The sequence below is a fragment of the Dipodomys ordii genome, unplaced genomic scaffold (assembly GCF_000151885.1).
Source record: "Dipodomys ordii isolate 6190 unplaced genomic scaffold, Dord_2.0 Scaffold1, whole genome shotgun sequence".
NCBI lineage: Eukaryota > Metazoa > Chordata > Mammalia > Rodentia > Heteromyidae > Dipodomys > Dipodomys ordii.
This window is the reverse complement of record NW_012267217.1, coordinates 27,222,854-27,248,639: the sequence shown is the minus strand read 5'-3', so window position 1 is coordinate 27,248,639 and position 25,786 is coordinate 27,222,854. Positions and strand designations below refer to the sequence as shown.

At 38.6% G+C, this 25,786-nt stretch overlaps 1 protein-coding gene across 4 annotated transcripts in view; it reads left to right on the top strand.

The window, feature by feature from the left end:
• Ift88 (intraflagellar transport 88) overlaps window positions 1-25,786 on the top strand; it is a 125,052-nt gene that overhangs the window by 89,786 nt on the left and 9,480 nt on the right. For all 4 annotated transcript variants that reach the window (XM_013011802.1, XM_013011807.1, XM_013011794.1 and 1 more), the window contains 2 exons: window positions 1,976-2,082; window positions 25,204-25,270. In XM_013011802.1, the coding sequence (XP_012867256.1) occupies window positions 1,976-2,082; window positions 25,204-25,270 (174 nt within the window). The remainder of the gene's footprint in view (window positions 1-1,975; window positions 2,083-25,203; window positions 25,271-25,786) is intronic.

Sequence of the window (25,786 nt, the reverse complement as noted above, 5' to 3'; positions counted from 1 at the left end):
CTATCTGTGATACATATGTTAAAATGTTTTGTAGTACTAGACAATTTGATTATATAAATGCATTTTACAGAATTTTGTTAAATAAGGTTAAACATAATGCTGATTGTCTTCACTAGTAAACCAGTCTAGGCTTAAGAGTTTATGAAATTTTTGAAAATGTTTATCTTATTAATTTTTCAAAGTTACTAGTGTTTTATAGGAAAATATTTTAACCGTGCAACTTAGTATATAGCTTTATGAGGTTTAAAAAAAGGATTATGAAAACATCCCATATTGATAACAGATGACTTTTTAAATGTTACTTTAATTTCAAGACATTGGGCCAAAGGTAGTGGCTCACACAATTCTAGTCACTCAGGAGACAGAGATCAGGAGAACTGCAGTTTGAGACCAGTCCAGGGAAAAAGTTAGCAAGATCCATCTCAACAACTAAGTCAGCAGTATTGGCTTATGCTTATGATCCCTGGCTACCTACTCCAAGACTAGCCTGGTGGACAAAAAGTGAGAACCTATCTGAAAACTAACTAAAGAGATAAAAGACTGGTGGTATAGCTCAAGTGGTAGAGCACCTGCCTGGCAAATTTCAGGGCTTACGTTCAAACTCCAATTCCACCATCCAATACAAAATAAAATGTGTTGTCTTGATGTTTAACTGGTCAGATGTCAAGCTAACTTTGTAGAGAAATTAATTTCCTTTCTTGTTATACAGCAGGTTTGTATAGCTTAAAGAAACAACAAATACAGGTTAAAAGAAAATATACAATAGCGAAATTCATATCATACTGTGGACTGCTTAATGGTAGGGGCTAACTCATTGAGGAGTGGCTGGTTGTATGTATCTTAGATCAGCGCTATCTGGTGTATTTTTAGGGAGATGGTAAGCTGTTAGAGGACTTTGAACAAAAGAGTAACAATGTAAGGTGTTGCAGAGCATCACTAGATTAAGAAAGGAAAAGAACTGATATTAATATATAAAAAGGATTTAGGAGAGCTAAAAATGTGTAGCAATTAAAATTTTATTTAAGGATAGTAAAGAACAGGAGATCAAATTCATAGTTGGAAAAATTAGAGTTTGATAGATAAACAGTACAAGAGTCAACCTAAGAATGATAAATATTGCCAACGAGTCAACAGAACAATGTCAAAGAAAAGAATAAAAGATTTAAAAAAATTCTAGAATGGGACAAAATACTAGAAAGACAAGTCATTTATCAGCAACACTAAACAGCAAGCACTAAATACCAGTGAAGGTGAAACAATTTTTTTTGTTGTTGTTGGTCATGGGGCTTGAACTCTGGGCCTGGGCACTGTCCCTCAGCTCTTCAGCTCAAGGCTAGCGCTCTACCACTTGAGCCACAGTGCCACTTCCAGTTTTCTGAATGATTTATTGGAGGTAAGAGTCTCATGGACTTTCCTGCCTGGGCTGGCTTTGAACCATAATTCTCAGATCTCAGCTTCCTGAGTAGCTAGGTTACAGGCGTGAGCCACTGGCGCCTGGCTAAAGCTTTTTTTTTTTTTTATAAGCATAACTTAATTATACAGAGGGGCTTCATTATGATAAGCATTGATTCTAATGGAAAATAAAGAACAATATTTTTTCCTAAACTTCCCTGGGAGTAGATGCTAATCCAGAATCTGTGGATGACAGAGTTAGAAAATATATCAGGAACTTCAAAATAATCATAAAGTTGGGATCTAGGGACTCCACTGTTGAGTAGTTTATCCCAAGGAACTAGAGAGGCACACAGATATTTGGAAAAATCATGTTCAGCAAAATGAATAACGATGGCATATCCTGAAGATTTTGTGGAGAGAGTCTGTTAAACCTCCCAGGATTGTGAATAATTTTTAGAAGAAAGATAAACAGTTTTTGTGAGTATCATCCCTATCTCTATTCTAAATGCCAAGGTCAGTGATTTGTTGGACTTTCACCACTGGGAAGCATTCTTTCCTAAATATATTTTTCATAATTTAGGTCTGCGTTTCTTGGTTCGTCTCTGCACAGATATTGGATTAAAAGAGGTTCAAGAATATGCCACAAAACTCAAGAAGTTGGAAAAAATGAAAGAAATAAAGGAACAGGTATATCGTATGGGCCAAAAACTCTTGTCTGTTAATTTTCAAAATGTCAGCCTACTGTAGCTCAGATACGTGATGTTAGGAACTTGTATTAGAAAGGAGAGTACATTTTGTTCTGTTTAGGCATAATAAGAAGGATAGCTAAAATTCTAGTATTAGGAAAAAATTCTGACGGAGCAGCTTTCTAGTGGGAGGAAATTCAGTAGTTTCTGTACAATATTTGGTATATAGCCATGAACAGACAAATATAATTTTTTCATAATATGAAAGAGTACTTGCCCAGCATGTACAAGACCATGAGTTCAATCTCTGCCAGTGAGAGAGAAAAGCAGGGTAGGGAAAAAGGCAAAGAGAAGGACTGAAAGAAAACTCGAGTGAGGAACTAATTTGCTTTCTTATGAAAATAGAGACAAATGACTTCTTAAAAATTATCTTGAATACAGAGAAAATCTGAATCCCATTTGCTTTCAAATTATGGTTGGTTCTTTTGTCTTTAAGATGGATCTGATTATTCTCTTGTGTTTTTTTTGTTGTTGTTTGTCAGTTATAGAGCTTGAACTCAGGACCTGGGTGCTGTCCTTGAGCTCTTTAGCTCAAGACTAGCATTCTACCACTTTGAGCCACAGTGTCACTTCCGGTTTTTGAGTGGTTAATAATAAGAGTCTCATGGGGATTTCTTTGCCTGGGCAGCGTTTAAATCACAATCCTCATATCTCAGCCCTTGAGTAGTTAGGATTACAAGTGTGAGCTACCAGCACCTGGCACTGATCATTCTCTTACAAGTATCTAGTTGTAAAAGGATTATGAGCAAGCTATTTTACCCTAAAAGTCTTTTAAAATATCAAGTTGGTATTAAAATGCTAAGCTAGGTCAGTGTAGGAACCTTCTCAATAAAGTTGCTTCTTTAATAACAAAAAAATAAATAAAATGCTAAGCTAGAGTAGAGAATTGTAATGGCCAACTTAATATGATACACCAGATAACTAACTGGTACAAATGGAATTACAAGTGATTATAATTGTCATCATAATCATGATTGAATATGTTTCATTAATAAGTATAAAAAAGAAGTATATATATATATATATACACACACATATATATATATATCTGGACTCATTCCATTATCATATGAAGTTTCTTAATATAAAAACATGAATACATGTGAAAATCTGATTCTCTTTAGTTCACAAGTTTGAGCATCAGGAGTTTAAGTTACTTATGTAAATTACAAGTAGTGATCCTAAAGTGTGTGCCTTAACATCACTGATGAGTAGACTTCTAGTGTTGATCCCTTTCCAGCTGTACATGATCTCTCAGTCCCTTGGGATTACTTTGTAGCCAGTTCATAAGGGATTTTAATCTTGAGTGTAAGCTTTAGGAAACATTGATGCCAGGGAATTGCTGGGACATGAATATGAGAGGTAACTTTGAAGATATCCTCTCTAAATAGAAAGTTACTTTTTACATTATTTTATAGTTTACCATTGTCATCTTTATAGTTGTATCCTTACTGATATTTGCTCATTTTATGTAATTAATTCATGTACTATTTATTTATTGTTTTGTGCCAGTACTGGGGCTTGAACTAAGGGCCTGAGCACTTGTCCCTTGGCATTTTCACTCAAGGCTGGTCCCCTGTCACTTGAGCCACACTCCCACTTCCAGGTTTTTGTTGGTTAATTAGAGATGAGTATCTTTCAGATTTGTGCCTAGGCTAGATTTGAACCAAAATCCTCAGATTTCACCCTTTTGAGTGCCTAGTATTACAGACCTGAGCTACCAGCTCTATCTATATTCTCTCAGTTTAATCTTTAAAATTCTGTTATTCACCTTTCCATTTGCTGCCGATACCTTCCCTTTTTCTCTTTCTTTTCTTCTCCTTTTTTTTTTTTTTGTCGGTTGTGGGACCTGAACTCTGGGCCTGGGCACTGTCCCTCAGCCCTTCAGCTCAAGGCTAGCACCCTACCACTTGAGCACCACTTCTGGCTTTTTCTGCTTATGTGGTGCTGAGGAATCAAACCCAGGGCCTCATGCATGCAAGGCAAGAGGTAGAGTTACCACTGAGTCACCTTCCCAGCCTATTTTCCTTCTTTTATATAGCCTCTGTATTTGTTCATCTCGTGTGTGTGTGTGTGTGTGTGTTCATCTCGTGTGTGTGTGTGTTCATCTCGTGTGTGTGTGTGTTCATCTCGTGTGTGTGTGTGTGTCTGTCTGTCTGTCTGTCTGTCTGTGTGGTTGCTGATCCTGGGACTTGAACTCAGGGTCTGAGCATTGTACCTGAATTTTTGTGCTCAAGACTATTGCTCAACCACTGTGAGCTACAACTCCACTTCCGGCTTTTGGTGGTTAATTGGAGATAAAAGTTTCATAAACTTTCCTGTCCATGCTGGCTTCAAACTGTGATCCTCAGATCTCAGCTTCCTTAGTAGATAGGATTACAGGTGTGAGCCACAGTGTCGGGCTAGACTTAATGAATCTGGCTATATTATGAACAGACTAATGTCACTGAAACTATAACATATCTTTTCTAGTTACTACTCCACCTGTGAATTCCTCTTCCATCAAAATGTTTATATATTTATTAGTCAGCCTTTGTTCCTTATTTACCTGAAACCTTTGACATTAATTTGTTCTTTGGAAAATTTTATGGTGAAAACAGTGTTGTTGTTTTCTGAAAATATATTAAAAAGAAATTAAGTTAGCTTAGCAAGCCTCATTTTTATTGGAAGAGTAGAGGTGATAGTGTCAGGTGCATGTCAGAAGAATATTTGAAACTCACAGGAAAGGGCTGAGGATAGAGCTCAGTGGTAGAGCACTTTCCTGGCACATGCAAGGCCTGTGTTCCATTCACAGCCTCACACACACACACACAAAAGCAATAATAACTAAATTTATAGGAACAATGCTATGTCAGGAACCCTCTCTCCCCCAAAACTTTAGCTATATCATTTTTTGTTGTACTCATGAAAAATAATTCCCTATGGGCTTATTAAGACTAGTTTGGTAAATTCAACTTAAGTTACCACTGACTTACTTAAACTGTCCAATGTTGTTTTACTTACCTTCCCCAAATTCTTTTTGTTGGGGGTGGTGGTGGTTGAGGGACTTGAACTCAGGGCCTAGGCACTGTCCCTGAGCCTCTTAGTGCTCAAGGCTAGTTCTCTAACACTTAAGCCGCAGTGCCACTTGTGGTTTTTGAGTGGTTAATTGGAGAGTCTTACAGGTACTTTTCTGCCTGGGCTGTCTTCGTACCACTGTCCTCAGATCTCAGCCTCCTGAGCAGTTAGGATTACAAGCATGAGCCACTCGTGCTCAGTCTTTCCCAACTTCTTAACACTTCTCTGTGTGTAATATTTTATCCTTGGCCTCATTGTAATCTGGATAAATCCCAGCATCCCTTAGGTGTCTTCTCATTTTCCTTAATATTTGAGGAGCTCAAGTATTAGTCTTTCTAATAAAATCTCAGTCTTTCCTTATTTTTTTATTTATTTTATTTTATTTTTTGCCAGTCATGCCTGAAGTCTGGGCCTCGGCGCTGTCCCTCAGCTCTTCAGCTCAAGGCTGATGCTCTACCACTTGAGCCACAGCATCACTTCCAGCTTTTTCTGCTTATGTGGTGTTTGGGAATTGAACCCAGGACCTCATGCATGCAAAGCAATCACTCTACCACTGAGCCACCTTCCCAGCCCCTCTTTCTTTAAATTTAAAGTCACCAGCCACATCCATAAAATAGTAAGGTAAACATTTAGGTGATCCTCTCCAGTTACGTTGAGATCTCTTGGTTTTCTCCCGACTCCAACCTCAGTACTTTTTTTCTCCATTTTTTTCAAATTGTTCTGCTTGTTTTTGAAAGTGTTCTCCATATTCCTTATTACATCATATATGGAAGAAATGTTTTCTTGATATTTTCCCACATAAGTTTTTCTGGTAAACACAGAGTAGAGGAACATCAATGGAAAAGGAAGATCCCAGGAAGAATAAGAGTGGTCAAAGGAATAAGAATTCACATCTCTCTGAGAACCAAATTTTCAGCTGATTGTTGTCTGTCCCATCTCAATTTGGGGTTTGTAGACTGTGAGCCTATGGGACAGGTCATAGTGTTTCATGACTTGTGTTGAGCATAAAACACAATTCATAATGAAACAACACAATAAACTTCTGAACTATGGTCTCTAAATTTGAACTTAAAGCTTATTATCTTTTCTCTGCATTTCTTGCATAGAATCAATCTAGATGTAAAAACTTAGCAATTTCTTTATATAATTAAAATTTCTTCACAAACATTCTTGATACCCATTAATATTTTCTTCTATAGTTGTATCTTGATGTAGTCACATATTTTCATCTTGTTAGTCATATAATTTTCTTTCAAATATTAGGAACTTTTTGGGGGGAATTCTGGGATTTGAACTCAGGGCCTTAGTTTTGCCAGGGAGTACTCTATCAATTGAGCAATGGCTTTAGCCTTTTTTGATCTGGTTATTTTTGAAATAGGTCTCACTTATTGTCTATGCCAACCTGTATTATTATCCCCCTATTTATGATTCCTACATAGCATTGACAGGTGTGAAACACCATGTTCAATTGTTTGTTGAATTAGTGTCTTGTAAACTTTTTGACCAGCTTTATCTCCCAGTCTATTTGTTTCCTGACTAGCTAGGATTATAAGTATGACCCACCAACATCCATCAGTATTTTTTAACTTTCTATTTTCAGTCTGATTTTCATATGTTTCCTGCTAAAGTTCTTTGTCTTTAATTGTAGGTGAACCATTCCATATAGTGGCGTTTAAGATGAAATGGCTATGTAATTGGTTAGAGATATCATAGCCACATCTATTCTTTAGCTGGAACTGCTAAAGAACAAAGTATTGACTCCATTTTCATGCTTTCTTTCCTCTGTCCTTCTGCTAATGGCAAAAATTTGTCACCAAGAAAGGAAAGATATCTGGATACTGGTGACTTATATCTATATTCCTAGCTACCCAGGATGCTGAGATCTGAAGATCTGTTTGAAGCCAACTGGGGTAGAAAAATCCATGAGACTCTTACTTCCAATTAACCAGCAAAAAATGGAAGTGGAGATATGGTTCAAATGGTAGAGCATCAACCTTGGGCAAGAAAGCCAAGCAAGAACTTGAGGTCCTGAGTTTAAGCCCCACTGACAGTATACAAGAAGTTCTAGTTGAATGAATGAAAGAATGAATGAACAAATGAATGCAAGAAAAAAAGCAAAGAAAGAAACAGAAAATGAATATACTTGTTCACTTGTTCTTGAGCGATATTAGCACTCTTCTCCATGCCTTTTCACTTTATTGCTAAAATGGTTGATTACAATGAACACTGAAGTATATATAGCTCAGTATTGCAGTACCTGCCTAGCATGCAGGAGGCTCTTGGTTTTATCCTCAGCACTGTAGACAACAGAAACAACAGCAACATCTGCTTATTTAAGTTGATGCAGGATAAGTGCAAACACTGGTCTAAGTACACTCCATAGATTAACTGAGTTGATCATCTCACTAATCGTGTGATGCTGAATATGGAATCATTCTTTCTTTTCTCTTTTCTTTTCTTTTCTCTTCTTCTTCTTCTTCTTTCTCCTTTCTTCTTTCTTCTTTTTTTGCCCATCCTGGGGCTTGAACTAAAGGCCTGGGCACTGTCCCTGAGCCTCTTTGTGTTCAAGGCTAGCACTCAACCACTTGAGCCACAGTGCCACTTCCATTTTTTTTTCTGTTTATTGGAGACCAATGTCTCATAGACTTTCTTGCGAAAGTTGGCAAGAAACCACATTGTGGTTTGAAACCACAATCTTCAGATCTCAGATTCCTAGCCTCCTGGCTAGGATTATAGGTGTGAGCCACCAGCACCTAACAAAAGAACAAGATGTTTGGTTTTTTGTTTTTGTGGGTCCTGGGCTTGAACTCAGGGCCTGGGTACTGTCTCTGAGCCTCTTTGTGCTCAAGGCTAGTGCTCTACCACTTGAGCCACAGTGCCACTTATGTATTTCTATTTTTTATACATGAGATAACGGAGACACATGGAGGCTCCATAACTTGCTCCAGGTCACACAGCTATTTAGAGGCATATTTGATCTAAAATAAAAATGTTCAACATCTGGCTCCTACCCTTGTTGCCTTATCACTTTATGAGTGGGAGACAAAATGGATGGCGTGTCGGGATTTTATTTAAGTCCTTAATTTTTTTCTTTCCTCCTCCTCCTCCTCCTCCTCTTCCTCTCTCCTCCCCCTCCCCCTCCCCTGCTGCTGCTGCTGTTGGGCTTGGGCACTGCCCAAGGCTAGCACTCTACCACTTGAGCCACAGTACTACTTCAGGCTTTTTCTGTGATTAACTGGAGATAAGAGTCTCACAGACTTTCCTACCCAGGCTGGCTTTGAACCATTATCCTCAGATTTCAGCCTTAAGAGGATTACAGGCATGAGTCACTGACACCCAGCCAGTCCTTAATTTACATCTAGAATAGTTAGTAATTCATACCAGGAATTACATAAAATGTTCTTTCCCATCAGCCTGTCACAGTTAGTTAGGGATAAATGTCTTGGAATTGTGCCACTTAAAAGTATTGTTTGTGGCCAGTGAACCTCAGAGGACATAGTATTGCAAAACTATGGGTCCCAGTCCATGCTCTATTCTGGAACTTAAATTTTTGTCTATGAAGACCAGGAATTTGTGTGTACAGCACCTGTGTGTTTTAAACAAGTTTTCCAAGTGATTTTTATATTCACTGAAATTTGAACAACATTCAGACTTTGTACTGTTCAGGGTTACTTTGCATATGATCAAATATCAGCTCAGGATTTAGAATCTGAGTTAAAAATGAAAGTAAACATAAAGTAAATTGAGATAGAGTTTTAAAAATGCTTAAAAGGAAAATACTGTGTGTAGATGGTATAGACTTAAGAAAGAATGGTAACGCAGTTTGGGTTTATTTGGGTCAGGATACTGCTTCTCCCTAAGCCCATGAAACTCCTGTTGTAAATTGTCAAGAGCTAGACATTTTTTAATAGATTGATTTTTCAGAGAAACTAGTCTTTTCCCTGGAGCTTTTATGGAAAGGGAGACTGGTCTGCCCCTGTACTTGGGCAGTTCAAATTTTCCTGAGTAGGAAGAAAATACACATTCTGCATTCATTAGGGCCAGAAAATACAGTTGTTGGACATGGGAAGGCTCACCTTCCATCCTTAACAACAGGAGCCCCTGGAATCTATGAGTTTTTGAGCAGTGCTGTTTTTAGATATTTTGCCCTAGTACTTCACTGAAATATAAAATATTAACTGCAATAAAGTCTGTCAAAGATACATTGTATACACAGAAAAGAGGAAGATGCAAAGAGAAGATGAAAAAAGAAAAGTAGCAAAAATACCAAAGAGGGCTAGAAAACATAAGGAAACTATGGGAAAAATGAAAATGGATAAACAATATACAAAATTTAGAAATTTTTCACTATTCATCCATAAATTGAAGTGCATTAATAATTAACATTTGAAAAATAAAATTTATAAGTTTTTAAATACTGAAATAGAGGAATTTACTTCTAGTATTTGCCATTCCTTCTCTCAGAAAGAAGCCAGGAAACAGTTTCATGAAATGTTTCCTTTGGCTAGATTGACAAGCTATCATATGTCATTCAAAATTAATACTGAATGTAATCAGTACTTATGCTATATTTCTAGTTATAACCCCCAAATTCAAAGTAAGTATTTAATCAAACAGAAACCATTTGATTGTATTTTCTAACAGAGATGGGATTCAGTTTCAAGAGTCCCATAAAGTCATAGCTTTAAAATTGGACTGAAAAATTCAAATATTTTGAATTTCACATATGTATAGAAAGTACAAGACATTTTATACACGGTTGTATTGATTAGATTACACAAAAAGTGGAATAGAATACACATCCTTAGTACCAAACATGGTGATTTATGTATTGATTACATTTTCTGAAGGAAAATTACCTATCACAGCCTTTCAAGGGCTTTGACACATTGACTTCCATTGGTTCCTTAGTTCATTCACTTGAAAGTATCTCTCAAAGTTTCCTGTGACTCATAGAGGTTCCAATGACTGTGAGAGTTGGCTTCAGCATTCAAGGCACCTCAGGCATGGTGCGAAGGTAAGAGCATTAGGACACACTTGTTTCTGTCTCTGAGGCTGTGTGGCATGAAAGGCAGGCTTCAGTAAGGAGATTGAGAGGTAAGGGGTTTTGCTTAAGAGGCAATTCCTAGGAAGGCTACATTTCTAATGGGTATGGTAGGACTCTTGAAGCTTGATATGGAGAGTAACAAGTGTGGGCAGAGGTCTGAGGATGCAAAATTAAGGCCAGGCTCGTCAATTCTCTAGACTTGAACTTGGAGAAACCCAGTTCTTATGGAATAACAGTATTCTGGGCTGGGGGCAAAATGGTAAACTAAAAGTGTCCACCATTTTTACTGTGAGGAAGATTCTGATAACAGAACAAACTAGATTCTGAATAGAAAAAGAGAGCAAGAGAACCAGAATCCATGCAGTACCACAGAGAAATACCACAGGAAAGTAGTAAGGAATTCCAAGTCCATTCCAGGCTCTCCAGAGGTGGTGTGGAAGCTGAAATTTTCATTATAAGGTGGAACAGATGACCATGATGACAGACTGCCCATTCTAGCATCCACAAATCATAATCACAGTTGAGAGAATTTTGAGACAGCACTTACTCTGAGATTGAAGACTAGGCTTGATAAAGAAAGGCATTGTTTTGCAGTCTTACCTCAGAGAAGGATTATAAGATACCACTTGAGAAAGTGCCTGTTGATGGAGATGGAAGTTTCTTAGAGTACCTGAGAATATGGAAAATCACAGGTCAAGGAGTCTGCCCATCTCTCTATAGAATCTGAGTGTGAGTTGTCACAGGCAGTGGTTGAGGTGGCAAGCACCAGTGGCTCCAGCCTGTAATCCTAGCTACTCAAGAGGTAGAGATCTCGAGGATCGGTGTTCAAGGTCAGTCCTGTCATCAAATTTGGTGAGACTCCAAAATAACTAGCATAGGAACAGGCCTGGAGGCATGGCTTCAGTGGTGCAACCCAACCAAGCACAAGACCTTAAGTTCAAACCTCATTACTGCCAAAGCAACACAAAACAAAGAAGTAGAGATGAGGTAGAGTGTCCAGCAAGGTCCTGCAGAGATGTTTGAGCTCTGAGGATACACACTGGCAGCTTAGATGCCGGAGGCAGTTGCTGGAGATGCCTGGAGAGGTGGGCTGTGAGACTTGGGACTTTCTGCTGAGGCAAGCAGCAGAGCCCTGAGCGTGGCAGTCACTCTAGTCCTCAAAGGAAAACAGCTCAACACACCCGACAGGTTTCATTAGAGGTAGCTGGTAGAGGCTTGGGCTCTCTTAGGCATGGCCTGATGGCCTGAGGCCAGAGCAGCAATAAAATTTGGTGCCTGACACTTGCTAAATACTCTTTCTTCTTTTTGTTGTGTGGGTTAGAGCCTTCCTACCCCAACCCATGCCTCTTGAACTCCACAAAGGCACATGATTGGTAGTTAGGTAAGTGAATAGATATATAGACAGACAGATGAGAACAATAGAAAAATCTTACTTTGGATGTCATGTCTTTGTTTCTGCTTAGATTTGGTGGTTTTAATTTTTCGTTTAGAGTTTTTTTTTGTATGTCTAATATAGGTAATTTTGCTCTTCCACCTATTTAGTTTTTTTTTTTTTTCCTTCCCAGTACTGAGGCTTTACTTAGGGAACTCTTGCTTGGCTTGGCTTTTTTGCTTGACACTCTAGAACTTGAGCCATAGCTCCACGTTGGGCTTTTTGCTCATTATTTGGAGGTAAAAGTCTGGTAGATTTGTCTCTCCATGCTGGCTCTCAAGTGTAAATTTTAGAACTCAACTTCCTGAGTAGCTAGGATTATAGGTGAGATCACTAGTGTCCCCTCCATTTACTTTTTAATTGGGCTCCCTTCCTTTTCTGTATAGTCATTGTATCGGAGCCACATACCTTTCAGTATGCAATCTTTTTTTTGGGGGGGGGGTCTGGTCGTGGGGCCTGAACTCTGAGCCTGGGTGCTGTCACTCAGCTCTTCAGCTCAAGGCTAGCAGCGCTCTACCACTTGAGCCACAGCACCACTTCTGGCTTTTTTCATTTTGCTTTATGTGATGCTGAGGAATCAAACCCAGGGCCTCAGGCATGCAAGGCAAGCGCTCTACCACTGAGCCATCTTCCCAGCCCCTCAGTATGCAATCTTAAATCATATTTTCTTCCCTTTCCTATAGTCCTTCATTTAAATTTTCCTTCTACCTACAACTAGAACTGCTTTGTTTTTCATATTTTGTTCTTTCTCTGTTTCCTCATCCCTAATCTTTATTACCTATACTTATTTACCTACCTGGTAACTAGATTGCCTGAACATCTTTTTTTGTTGTTGTTATTTTGTTGTGTGTGTGTGTGTGTGTGTGTATGTGTGCTTATCTGTCTAGTTTTGTTCATTTCTCCTTCCTCCTTAAACCCAATGTTAACCAAACCTTTTCTACTTCATTCTACATGCTCATTCCCTTCTTCTGTTAAACTCAGCTGACACCCTTTTTTTCCTATGTAACACTTTGTGTTATTTAATAGTGTTATCCCCCCATCTCCTTCCCACTGCCACTCTGGTTAACTAAGGTCTTTTCAGATCATAAAGATAAATCTTTTCTTCTGTATTCATCTAAAGATGCAGAAACAGTAACTAGTCTTCTTCATTAGAGATTGGTGCAAACATAAGGTGGTCATTTAACAACTTCAGTAGCTTTTGTAGTCAAGGTTTCTCATCCAGAGTGGAGAAGTCTACACATAGTGTCTTGAGCATTCAAATTGATTATATGACTACTAGATCACACTCCTTCAATCTAGTAACATGAAAATACATTACTATCCAGACATTACCCCATCTTAAGTACTCTCTGAAAAACCATCTAAAAAGCAAGAGATTGAAACATCTACTTAAACACTAGGCCCTAGGTGCATAAATCCCAGCAAAAAGTCACAAATTTCATGTATAATCAAGGCATCAGTCTCCCTAAAAAGCCAACAACTCCACAATATAGGACATATGATAGTGAAGAAGAAGAAAGTTCAGTGAATCAAACACCAAATGACATGAATGATTAATAAAATTAATGACAAGAAATATAGCAGCTGAAGGAATTTAAAAAGCATACAAACAACTCACTGAGCTGAAAGAATTTAAACAACTGGATAAAATAAAAAAGACTGCAGGATATGAAAGAGGAACATAACGACAATAAAATGAGTAAGATTACTGGAGGCAAAGCAGAGAAATTAAAACACTAAAACAATTTAAAATGAGACTTGCAAGTTTCTTGGGATACTGTGAATTATGAAGATAGAAGGAAAAGAGAGAATCTGAAGGCTTTTATTCAATAGAATAAAAGCAGAACTTGAAAGAGTAGGTCACCTTGGAAGAGGAGGCTTACCCAACAAAACAAAATCAGAGAAATACCCTTAGACATTTCAGTTAAGACACTGAATATACAGAATCAAGAAATACTATTGAAATGTGCAAAGAAGAAGGTCACATGCAATGGCGAGCCCATTAAATTAACACCAAATTCCTCCACACAAACTCTTACATGGGAAGATAAAATCTAAACTCTGAAGGATGATAATTTTCAACCTAGATTGATATGCCCATCATAATCATTGAGTGACAACCAAAGCATAGTATGATAGATGGAACTTTGGAGAACTATTTGTGGTGGTGATTTTTCTTTCCAGTTTATTGCTGACATTACTAGAAGAATGATGATGCCTTCAGGTATCTGTGATCTGGTGGTGGAAGAGCTCAGGAAGCAGACCTCTACCCAATATGCCCTGGGGAGCTGCAGGGACCACCTGGGCCAAGACGTCTACTCTAGAGACTCCCAAGTTAGCAGCATCAGTTTTGCATTGGTTCCTTCTGTACTAGCTTTTATTTATTTAGTCGGTCGTGGGGCTTGAACTCTGGGCCTGAGCGCTATTCCTCAGCTCTTCAGCTCAAGGCTAGCACTTTACCACTTGAGCTACAGCACTGCTTCTGGTTTTCTGAGTGGTTTATTGGAGCTGAGAGTCTCAAGGACTTTCCTGCTCCTGCTGGCTTTGAACCGCGATCCTCAGATCTCAGCCTCCTGAGTAGCTAGGATTACAGGCGTGAGCTACCAGTGCCCGACTTATTTTTATGTTTATAGATATTTTATGTCTTTCTCCAGCCCTACAAATTCTGGATGTGCCTACCACTTTCATTCACTTTTCTCCTAGCCCAAGAACGTCAGTAAATTGTTACACTTGATCTTATTTTCTCATTTCTGAGGTGCCCTTCAAATCAGTCTAACCTTGGTTCCACCCACTCACACAGCTGGTCTCACTCAGATTAATTACCTCATTCAGATGACTACATGCAATGGAAACCAATTCTCAGACTGCCTTTCCTAGTGGGACCTGTGTTTGTGGCCTTGGTACTCACTCCCATTGGTTTGCTTCTATTTCTCTGGACTCACCTAGGCCAATTTAGCTCATCCTCTATGAACAAGGTAGGACCAGCTCCCTTCAGTCCTGGAATCTCGGGAGAGTATCCCAGAATCTGATCCATGTCCTTTCAGAATTGCTGTTTTTATGACTCCTTTAAGGACTTTGCTTTTTATTTGCTAGGGAAGTATTTTGATACTAAAATTGAAAACACTACTAGTCAGATCTCTTTCCTGAAAATGTCTACAGTTTCTTGTAAATGTGAACAGTCACCCTAGGTTTGACAGATCCTGTTTCTTTAAACTTAAAACCTTGTCAAACTAATGTTTTCATAAAAGTATTGGCTTTCTCTAAAGTCATCATTACAGCTATTACAGTTGAATTAGCTGATTTTTCAAGTGCTAGAAAAAGGACAAGAATAGCATTCTGTACACTGGAGAAAGATGAGCCAGAAGAATGTGGCATAAGCATGCAGAGTGCCTGTATGCAAGCAGGCATACTAGGAAGTAGTCACTTGGGACACATGTATATCTACAGGAGCTGAGAGGAAGATGAAAAGGGCCTGGAAGACAGAAGATATGTTTGTTGTATGCTGTGAAGAGGCTGGCATTTCTGAAGGGATGCTGAAGCCTGAAGGACAGTGAGTCAGTGTGTTATTCTATGGGGCATTGCAAGGATACTTGCTGGACGAGGATACTGAGCAAGTAGTGGAGCCTTTGGTTTACCATCTATGTGCTGTGGGCATTTCTATGTGCTGTAGGAGAAGGGAAAAAATGAGGGAAGTTACTGAAGTAATCTTGGCTTAGTTTTCTCTTGATGAGTAAGCTAGAAAGTCAACAGGCTAGTTTATATTCCCACCAACAGTATATTAAGGTTCCCTTTTGGCTGCATTCTTGACAGCATCTGATATCATTTGTTTTCTTGATAATGGTGATTCTAACCAGGGTGAGATGGAATCTCAATATTGTTTTGATTCGCATGTTTTATGGCCAGGGATGTTAAGCATTTCTTTGTGTGTTTAATGGCCATTTTTACTTTTTCTGAGGAGCTTCTCTTTAGTTCATTACCCCACTTTAACAAAACTGAATTGTTAGTATTTTGAGAATTTAACTTTTTAATTTTTCTGTATATTCTGTATGATAGGCACTGTCTGATATGTAGTTGGTAAAAATCTCATTCTGTATGTTGTCCCCTCAGCGGGGTGGCTATGTCCTTTGTCATCCACAAACTTTTTAGTTTGATGCAGTCTCATTTATCAAGTCTTTCTTGATTTACTGTGCTTCTGGATCGTTACTCGGGAAGTTTTTACCTGTGCCCAGGACCCCTAATCTTTCTTCCACTCCATCCTATAAATCAGGCCCCAAAAGACAGTGGATGCATGTTTTCCCTTACATTTGAAAGTAGATTTAGCTTATGAACTCATAAGTAAATACGTTGGAAGAATGAAAGTATAAACAAACATATTCACTGAAATATGGTAGGTTAAAGGGAGAACTCAAATAGTGTAATTTCTTAGAAGGTCCAGCAAAATAAAACACCAAGAAGAGATGCTTGAAAGGGGTGGGAGCAAGGAGAAAAGGGTAGATGAATAAAGAGGGGGGAGAATACAGTCAAGAATCCAATGTATATCTTACAAAATTAAGAAGATTGAGGGTAGGGGTGTGTAGGGAAGGGGTGTCTGAGAATGAAGAGTGACATTCATAAATGGCCTTTTAAAATGGCAACTCCTTTGTACAACATGCTTACAGATAATTTTAAAAAAATCAAGAGACAGAGAAGAGCTTTGGGTTTCTAAATTGTCTATGCTGAGTTGGGCAGGGAAAGAGTGTAGAAGAGCAGAAAGTAGGTATTTTCAGCCCAACTAGCAGATGGATAGGGGTGAGGAGAGTGAAAGGCTCCAAGACAAGGAGCAGGTGTGGGCAGTGTGTGGACCGTGTAGTGCGTGCTTTCTCAGTGTCCTGTTGTGACCCAAGGTCACATATGCAGAGTATAAGAGCTGTCCTCACTGGTGGTCTGAGAAGCTGTTAGGTCCCTTGAATATTGGTCTTGTTGAGGCAGGCAAACTGTTTGCAAGCTGGACACCGGTGGCTCCCACCAGTAATCCTCGCTACTCAGGAGGCTGAGATCTGAAGATTGTGGTTCAAAGCCAACCCAGGCAGGAAAGTCAGTGAGACTTATCTCCAGTAAACTACCAGAAAACCAGAAGTGGCGCTGTGGCTCAAGTGGTAGAGTCCTCATCTTGAGCTGAAGACCTCTGGGACAGTGCCCAGGCCCAGAGTTAGAGCCCCATTACTGACCAAAAACAAAACAAAACAAAATCCCCGCAAAACAGGTCTTTAAGGTTTACTTGAATAGATGAAAAGTTTTGAAGTAAAATCAGATTATAGATGTTGATATTCTTGTTTTGTTATCTATTTTGTTAAATATTGCAAGATTTTCTTTTGTCTGTGAAGACAATGAGGATTGAAGTTTTAAGGAAAGTCTCTTTATACCTTTTTTTTCATTTGCTTCTTTTTGAGATAGTTGAGCCCATCGTGGCCTAGGACTCATGATTCTCTTGGGTATTGGGATTACAGACATGTAGCATCATTCCTAGCCTTCCTTACTTTTTTGGGGGGGGGGGTTCGGTCGTGGGGCCTGAACTCTGGGCCTGGGTGCTGTCCCTCAGCTCTTTAGCTCAAGGCTAGCGCTCTACCACTTGAGTCACAGCGCCACTTCTGGGTTTTTTTCTTTTTTGCTTATGTGGTGCTGAGGAATCGAACCCAGGGCCTCATGCATGCAAGGCAAGCGCTCTACCACTGAGCCAACTTCCCAGCCCCCTTCCTTACTTTTTAATAGAAAAAAAGTTGGCCATGTTTTCTTTTTTTTTAATATAATTTTTATTGTAACGATACTGTATAGAGTGGTTACAGTTATATGAGTAAGTTAATGACCACATTTTCTATCAAGCATTGTTACCACTTCCTTTGTTTTCCCCCTATCATCCCTTCCCTCCCCACCTACCCAACTCTTCCCTTCCTCACAGAAGTTGTAAAGTTTGTTTTCAACATAGTGTTTTGTACATCTCATTGTTACAATGGGTCAACAAGTATCCTTGTTTAGCATCATCTTATATGGTCATATGTACATAACTTTTGACCTTTTCTGCTTGTCTGGTAAGATTATCCAAGACATATAGTAGTTATTGCAAATAGGAAAACCATAAGACCTATATTTTGGGGGAGTCTGACTTTCCTCACTTAATATAATGTTTTCCAAGTCTTTGTATTTCCTGATAAATGGGCCAATGTCATTCTTTCTCATGGAGGAATAAATATATGTAATATATATATATATATATATATATATATATATAATATATATCACATTTTCGTGATCCATTCATCTACTGAGGGATATCTGGGTTGGTTCCATATCTTCGCTATGGTGAATAATGCTGCGATAAACACAGATGTGCTGGTAGCTTTAGAATGACCTTGTTTGTGATTGTTTGGGTAAATGCTCAAAAGTGGGATTGATGAGTCATAGGGGAGCTCTATGTGGAGTCTTTTGAGGAACCTTCATACTGCTTTCCAAAGTGGTTGAACAAGTTTAAACTCTCACCAACAATGCAGTAGAGTTCTCTTTGGCCACGTCCCCTTCAGAATCTGTTGATATTAGATTTCTTGATTATAGCCATTCTAAGTGGGATGAGGTGGAATTTCAATGTTGTTTTGATTTGCATTTCTTTCATGGCTACACAAGTTGAACATTTCTTCATGTGTTTATTGGCCATTCTTATTTCCTCTTTAGAGAAGACTCTCTTTAAGTCTTTAGCCCACTTATTAATCAGGCGGTTTTTCTTTGAGGATTTGTTGTTGGAGGATTTAATTTTTGAGTTCTAGGTATATTTTAGATATGAGGCCCATGTCCATTGTATGGCTTGTGAAAATCTCTCAATCTGTGGCCTTTCTATTGATCTTGCTAGCTATGTCCTTTTCCATGTTGTAGATCTGCAGTTTCATGCAATCCAATTTGTCCAACCTTTCTTTGGATTTGTTGTTTTTCTGGGTCTTTATTAAGGAAATTTTGGCCTTTGCCAAGGAGCCCTAGAGTTTCTCCTATTCCTTCCTGTAATGTTTTCAGGATGTCTGCTTTTACTTTGAAGTCTTTGATCCATTTGGAGTTGATTCTGGTGCAGGGTGATAAATATGGATCTAGCTTTAGTTTTCTACAGGTGTTTAACCAATTTTGCTGGCATGATTTACTGAAGAGGCTGTCTTTCTTACATTCTATTTTTTAGCTTCCTTATTGAAGATTAGGTGGCTGTACGTCTGTGGGTTCAGTTCTGGATCTTCAGTTCTATTCCATTGGTCCTCAAGTCTGTTTTTGTGCCAGTATCAAGCTGTTTTGACTACTGTGGCTTTGTAGTAGAGTTTGAAGTTTGGTATAGATATTCCTCCAACACTGTTCTTTCTGCTAAGAATTGTTTTTGTTATTTGGAGGTCTTTTTTTTTTTCCCATATGAAGTTTTGGATTGCTTCTTCTGTTTCATTGAAGAATGAGGTTGGGATATTGATAGGGATCTCACTGATAGCCTTTGGCAGTGTTGTCATTTTCACAATGTTAATCCTCCCAATCCAGGAGCATGGGAAGTTTTTTCCGCTTTCTAAGTTCTGCTTTAATTTCCTTTTTCAGGTTTTTAAAGTTTTCATCATAGAAGTCTTTCAGTTCTTCAGTTAACTCCTAGGTATTTTATTTTTTGTGGGGCTATTGCAAAAGGAGTTGCTTTCCTGATTTGAGCCAGGCTCTTCTGCTTATTGGCATACAGAAAAGCCATTGATTTTTGAGGGTTAATTTTATACCCTGCTACTTTGCCAAAGTTTCAGATCAGCTCAAGTAACTTGGGAATGGAGTCCATGGGGTGCTTTAAATACAAGATCATGTCATCTGCAAGGAGGGAGAGTTTTACTTCATCTTTCCCTATTTGGATCCCCTTTATGTTTGCATCTTGTCTTATTTCTCTAGCTAGGCATTCTAATACTAAATTGAAGAAAAATGGACAGAGTGGACATCCTTGCCTCATTCCTGAGTTTAAAGGAAATAGCTTTAGCTTTTCGCCATTATGTATAATGCTGGCTGTAGGTTTGTCTTACACAGCCTTTATTATATTGAGGAAAGTTCCATGGATTCCTACTTTTTCCAGAGCTTTCATCATAAAGTGCTGTTGGATCTTGTCAAATGCTTTTGCTGCATCTATTGAGATAATCATGTGGTTTTTATCCTTGCTCTTTTTGATGTGATGAATTTATATTAATTGAATTGTGTATATTGAACCAGCTTTGCATCCCTGAAATGAATCCTGTTTGATTTTAGTGTATGATTTTTTTATGAGTTGTTGAAGTTGATTGGCCAAAATTTTGTTGAGAAGTTTTGCACCGATGTTCACCGAAGAAATGGTTGATAGTTTTCTTGCTTTGATGAATTCTTGCCTGGTTTTGGGATGAGGATTATGATGGCTTCATACAGTTTGGTAGTGAACTTTCACTTTCAATTTCATTGAAAAGTTGGAGAAGTATTGGTGTGAGTTCTGCTTTGAAGGCCTTGTAGAATTTTGCTGTAAATCCATCCAGTCCTGGACTTTTCTTAGATGGGAAGTCTCTTATTGCTTGCCGTTTCTATTTTGATGCTTTATATAGGTCTGTTAAGTTGGTTTGAATTATCTTGGTTTAGTTTGGGCATGTCAATATTTGCTAACAATTCTTCCATTTCTTCCAGATTCTCAAACTTATTAGCATAAAAGTTTGAGAAGTATTCTCTTATAATGTTCTGACTCTTGGTTCTTTCTGTGGTGATGTTACCATTCTCATCTCTGAGTTTGTTTATTTGATGGTGTTCTCTTCTTTTTCTGCTAAGATTTGGAAAAGGTCTGTCAATTTTGTTAGTTTTTTCGAAGAACCAACTCTTTGTTTTGTTGATTCTTTTTATGTTTTTTTGGACTCTAATTCACTTAGTTCTGCTTTAATTTTAATTGTTTCAGTCTATTGGATTGGGATTTAGCTTGTTGCTCTTTTTTAAGGAGGTTCAGGTGCCTCATTAAATTGTTGGTTTTAGATCTCTCCAATTTGTTGATGTAGGAGCTCAGAGCTACAAACTTGCCTCTGAGTACTGCCTTTGTTGTGTCCCAGAGGAGCTGGTAATTTGTGTGTTTATTTTTGTTGAATATCATGGACATTTGAATTTCCTTTCTAATCTCTTGCATGACCCGCTGGTGGTTCAACAGTGTGTTGTTCAGCCTCCATGTGTTACAGAATTGTCTTTGGTGGCTTTTGGTGTTGTATTCTAATTTTATTCCCTTGTGGTCTGAGAGAATGCAGGGCATAATTTCAGTGTTTCTGAATTTGGAAAATGTGTTTTGTGACCTAAAATGTGGTCTGTTTTGGAGAATGTCCCATGTGCTGCTGAGAAGAACATGTATTCTGATGCTGCTGGGTGAAATATTCTGTAAATGTCTGTTCAGTCTAATTTGTCTATGCAGTTGTTTAGATCCAAATTTTCTCTGTGAAGTTTTTGCCGGGTTGATCTATCCTGAGGGGATAGTGGTGTGTTAGAGTACCCAACAATTAATGTCTTTGGATCTATGTGAGATTTGAGGGAAAGTAGTATTTCTTGGATAAATTTGGGAGCTCCATTATTTGTTGAGTAGCTATTTAGAATTGTAATATCCTCCTGAAAGAGAGATCCCTTAATTAGTATGTAATGACCTTTTATCTCTTCTTGCTAATTTTAATTTGAAGTCTATTTTATCTGATATTAGGAATGCAACTCCCACCTGTTTATGGGGGCCGTTTGCTTGGTAGATTTTATTCCAGTCTTTCATTTTCAGATTTTTTTTTTTTGTGGGAAAGGTGTTTCTTTTGAAGGCAGCAGATAGAAGGATCTTGATTTTTGATCCAACTAGACAATCTATGTCGCTTAATTGGAGAGTTAAGTCCATTCATATTGAGAGTTAGAACTGAGAGGTGTTTGGTATTTCCTGTCATGTTATCCACCTTCTTGGGGACTGTGCCAACTGGGTTCTTCCTTTGCTTTTTGGGATTCTCTGGGGACTGTTTCTGGGCCTTTATCGTGCTCTTGTTGGTTTTCTATGGACATCTTTCTATAGGACATCTTTAAGTATCTTTTGTAGGGGTGGTTAGGTAGAGATATATTATTTCAAATTTTCTTTGCTGTGGAAGTGTTTTATTTGTCCTTCTGTTATGAATGAGAGTTTATCTTGGTTGATAGCTTTTGTTTTTAGGGCATGGCATACATCATTCGTGGCTCTTCTTGTTTTAATTGTCTCTGGTGAGAAATCTGAAGTTATTATGATTGGTTTCCATTTGTAGGTGATTGATCTTTTCTCCTTGACATCTTTAAGGATCCTTTCTTTGGTCTGAATTGATCCTGTGTGGATTACAATGTGATATTGGGATGTCCTCTTCTGGTCTGGTCTATTTGGGGTTCTAAAGGCTTCTTGTATTTGAATAGACATATCTTTTTGCATGTTTGGGAAGTTCTCTGCTATGATCTTGTTACATTAATTTCCTAGACTTTGAACTTCTGTATCTAGATTCTCCTCTACACCCATTATCCTCAGATTAGGCCATCTGATGGTGTCTTCTAGCTGTTGAGTAGATCTGTCATATTTCTTGGATTTGTCTTGAATAGTTTTCTGTTCTTAGTCTATAGTATCTGGGCTGTCTTCAGTCCCAGAGATTCAATCTTCTGTATGATCTAACCTATTGTCAAGACTTTCTACTTTGTTTTGTTTTGTTTTTTCTTTTTCTTCTAATTGGTCAGATTTGATGACTTCAAATTCTTTGTGGAGCTTTGTTTTAGATCCTGTATGGCCTTTCTTTATTTTGTTTTCAGTGTTCATTCTGAAATTCCTTAGTTGATTGGTTATGGTTTCATTGGACTCCCTTTCCTTCTATTGGGCTTCATTCAGCATTCCTTTTGTGGCCTTCTGGATTGCTCCAGCTGTCTGTTCATGGATTCCATGAATGCCTCAATCTTTGTGTATTGTCATTCTCCTCTATTAATCTTAGATTAGCCTCCTCATGCTCACAATATTCCTGTATTAATCTTTGGTTATATTCATCACGCTCATGATATTCCTGTATTAATCTTTGGTTTGCCTCATCATGCTCACAAGATTCCTGTATTAATCTTTTGTTAGCCTCATCATACTTGTGATATTCCTGTTTTAATCTTTGGTTAGCCTCATCAAGCTCATGCATTTCCCTATCATACTCACAGTGAGACCTTTGCAGGCTTTCAAACTTTTCATTCAGCATGTTTAACAGTATTGTTTGTAGAGCATTTTGGGAACTCTCCTCTGAGTTATTCATTGACTGCTCTGTTGCCTGATTCTCATGAGTGGGAATTGAAATACCTGGATTTGCCATTTTTCTTGTGTTTCTGCTTGTTCTGCCCATTTTCATATGATAGCCAAACTGATTCTGAACTAGAACACTAAGGCAGGCATTAACCAGAGCCCTGTAGATGCACATATTGTTTGATCCAGATAAAATGGGTACAGATACAATCTAGTTCAATAGATACAATCTAGTTCAACAACAGCTAGGGATCAATGTGCTAAGAAAAATCAAGTAAGGGGTCAGCAGACTAGAAATTACTAGGTTTAGGGAGACTTGTCAGGAGAAAATAAGATTGGAGGAATGCATGGAGGCAAGTGAGAAGAAGTAGGGATATCAGGAAAGGAGAAGAGAGATAAAGAGAAAGGAAGGATAAAAAATAAAAAATTTAAAATGAAACACTTAAAATTATGTAAGTATAAAGAAGTAATTCTAAGAGTGCTAGCCTTGAGCTGAAGAGCTGAGGGATAGTGCCCAGGCCCAGAGTTCAGGCCCCACGACCAGACCTACCCCCCCAAAAAAAAGAAGTAATTCTACAGCTAATGGAGTGTAGTCTGGGAGTTTGTGAATTGAGTAGTCAATATCAGAATTAAGTATGTACACAATGAAAGATAAGGTCTAATAATCAAAGACAGATATATATCTGGGTATGAACAGAACAGCAATTAAGTAATGCAAAAATAAAAATAAAAACCTAGAAGGATCAAAAGGGAAAAGAGTATAAAGAGAATATTAAAAGAAAAAAAGCAAAAAAGAAACAACAATAACAACAAAGTAAAACCAAAACAACAAGAAACCTAAAATAAAAGTGAGAAAAATAGAAAACAGTTTAAAAAAATTAGGTAGAAAAAGCTCTTTGATAAAAAAAAGTTTTTTTTGGGGGGGGGCAGGGATGGTTCTTGTGTTTCCACTGTCTGTAGGCAGTCTCTTGGTGGTGGAGTCTCTGGTTTGCTTGTGGTGTTTGCTTGTCCTGTGACTTGGTTGGTTTCTTAAATCATATTGTTTGAGCAGGCTGAAGGAAGCTCTGCCTCACCCCAGAGTTTATGTCCTTCCTCCCAGGCTAGTTCAGTGGGAGGGCGATCTACTTTGAGTGACACAAAAGAGCAAGGTGGCTGTTTCCTCTAGCTTGGAGTTGCTGTGAGGGGTGCTAGTTTGTAAATTGGGCTGTGGCCTGTCAGTGATCAGATGCTTTACCCTGATGGGCTAGCTCCTGAGACAATCAGCCCAACCTGGAGCCAATCTCAGGATTTATATGTACCAAGTTTCCAATTGCTCAAGGGGCTGTAGTTGCTTCCTGTGCACAGCTGGGTAGGGTAGCTTCTGGCTCTGTTTACCCACTAAGGAGAATCTGCCCTGTCCACGAGGAGCTGCCTCTGCTTGGGAGGGGCAACTCTTCTCAGGGGTGGAGCTGAGGCCTGCCGCAGGTCAAATAGTGCTAGCTGCTCTGGTCAGGTCCATGTCAGTATCAAAGATGGAGTTTTTCTCCTACGGTGGGGGTGGAGCTACCTTCCCATTGCTGCTCGGTGAGAATGAGTTAGGATGTCTTGAGGTACTCACACCTCTCCCTTGGTTTCCAGGTTCTCTACTTCCACAGTCTACGACTGTCTGGGGTTGACCAAATGAAGATTTCCACTCCTTGTTGGTCCTTGCTGGCTATGAGTACAAGCCACTCTGGTGCCTTTGTCCTGGGCTTTCAGTGTTGAATACGGTGGCCAGTGGCAGCAGCCGCCTCCACTGCTGTGGCCCCAAACCGTGGTTGCTTGAATCTGTGTCCTTAACTAAGCTGCCTGAGATTTTCCTGAGAGACTCTTATCTCCATCCAATTAACTAGTAAAACAAAACAACAAAAAAAAAAAAAACCCAAAACGAAAAAAAACTAGGAAGTGGAAGTGTGGTTCAAATGGTTAGAATACCAGTCTTGAGTAAAAATGCCAAGCTGGCAACAGAAGGCTCTGAGTTCAAGCTCTAGTACTAGAACAACAAAAGACATTGTTGAGCTGCTTGTGTGAGCAGTGATATACTGGACTTTTGAATGAAAATGCCCTTTAAATATTCTATGAGTCAGGGAAGGTGACCTTTTCCTCCCAATAGCATTCAAGTGTTGATGAATTAGTGCTCAGAGTTACATAGGAATGTCAATTTTAAATTCAGCCTTTGGTGTATTCAGTTTTGAAGGAATGTCATTACTCTTCTAAATTTGTCTTTTTATTGGTCTAGCGCATCAAGTCTGGCAGAGATGGCAGTGGGGGCTCCCGAAGCAAATGGGAGGGGAGCACTGGCAATGGTAAGTATTTACTTTGCTGGGAGGCTGGGTTTGACAGATTCCAGTATATGGGATTCTGGAAACATTCTTCAAAATCACCCCAAAGTATCCTTTATATGTTTGTATTGTTTATCTGTTTGTTCTGCACACAGTACAGTTTCACTCATTCTAGTTTGGTAAGCGAGTACTGTGATATGAATGTTTGTAAGTGTTACCATATTTCAGTTCTTCTACATACCTGTTATCACCTACTAATTGATTCATTGAGTTCATGCTGGATAGTTCATCATAGATGGGCATACAAATGCGTTTTACTGTGTTTGCTTGTCTCATAGAGCACTGAGAGATCCAGATATTTTGTCTGGTGTTCCAGAACCAGTACTGCTATTTAGAATCTGTGTTGATCATGACAGCACCTGTCTTTCTGGGATCGAGCCTTGTAAATGGTATATACTATAAGTGATTCTAAAGTTCTTGGCAAGTCTAAAATTCCTTGAGTTTAACTCTTTGAAGCATCATTTCTTAGGAAGTTTTCTG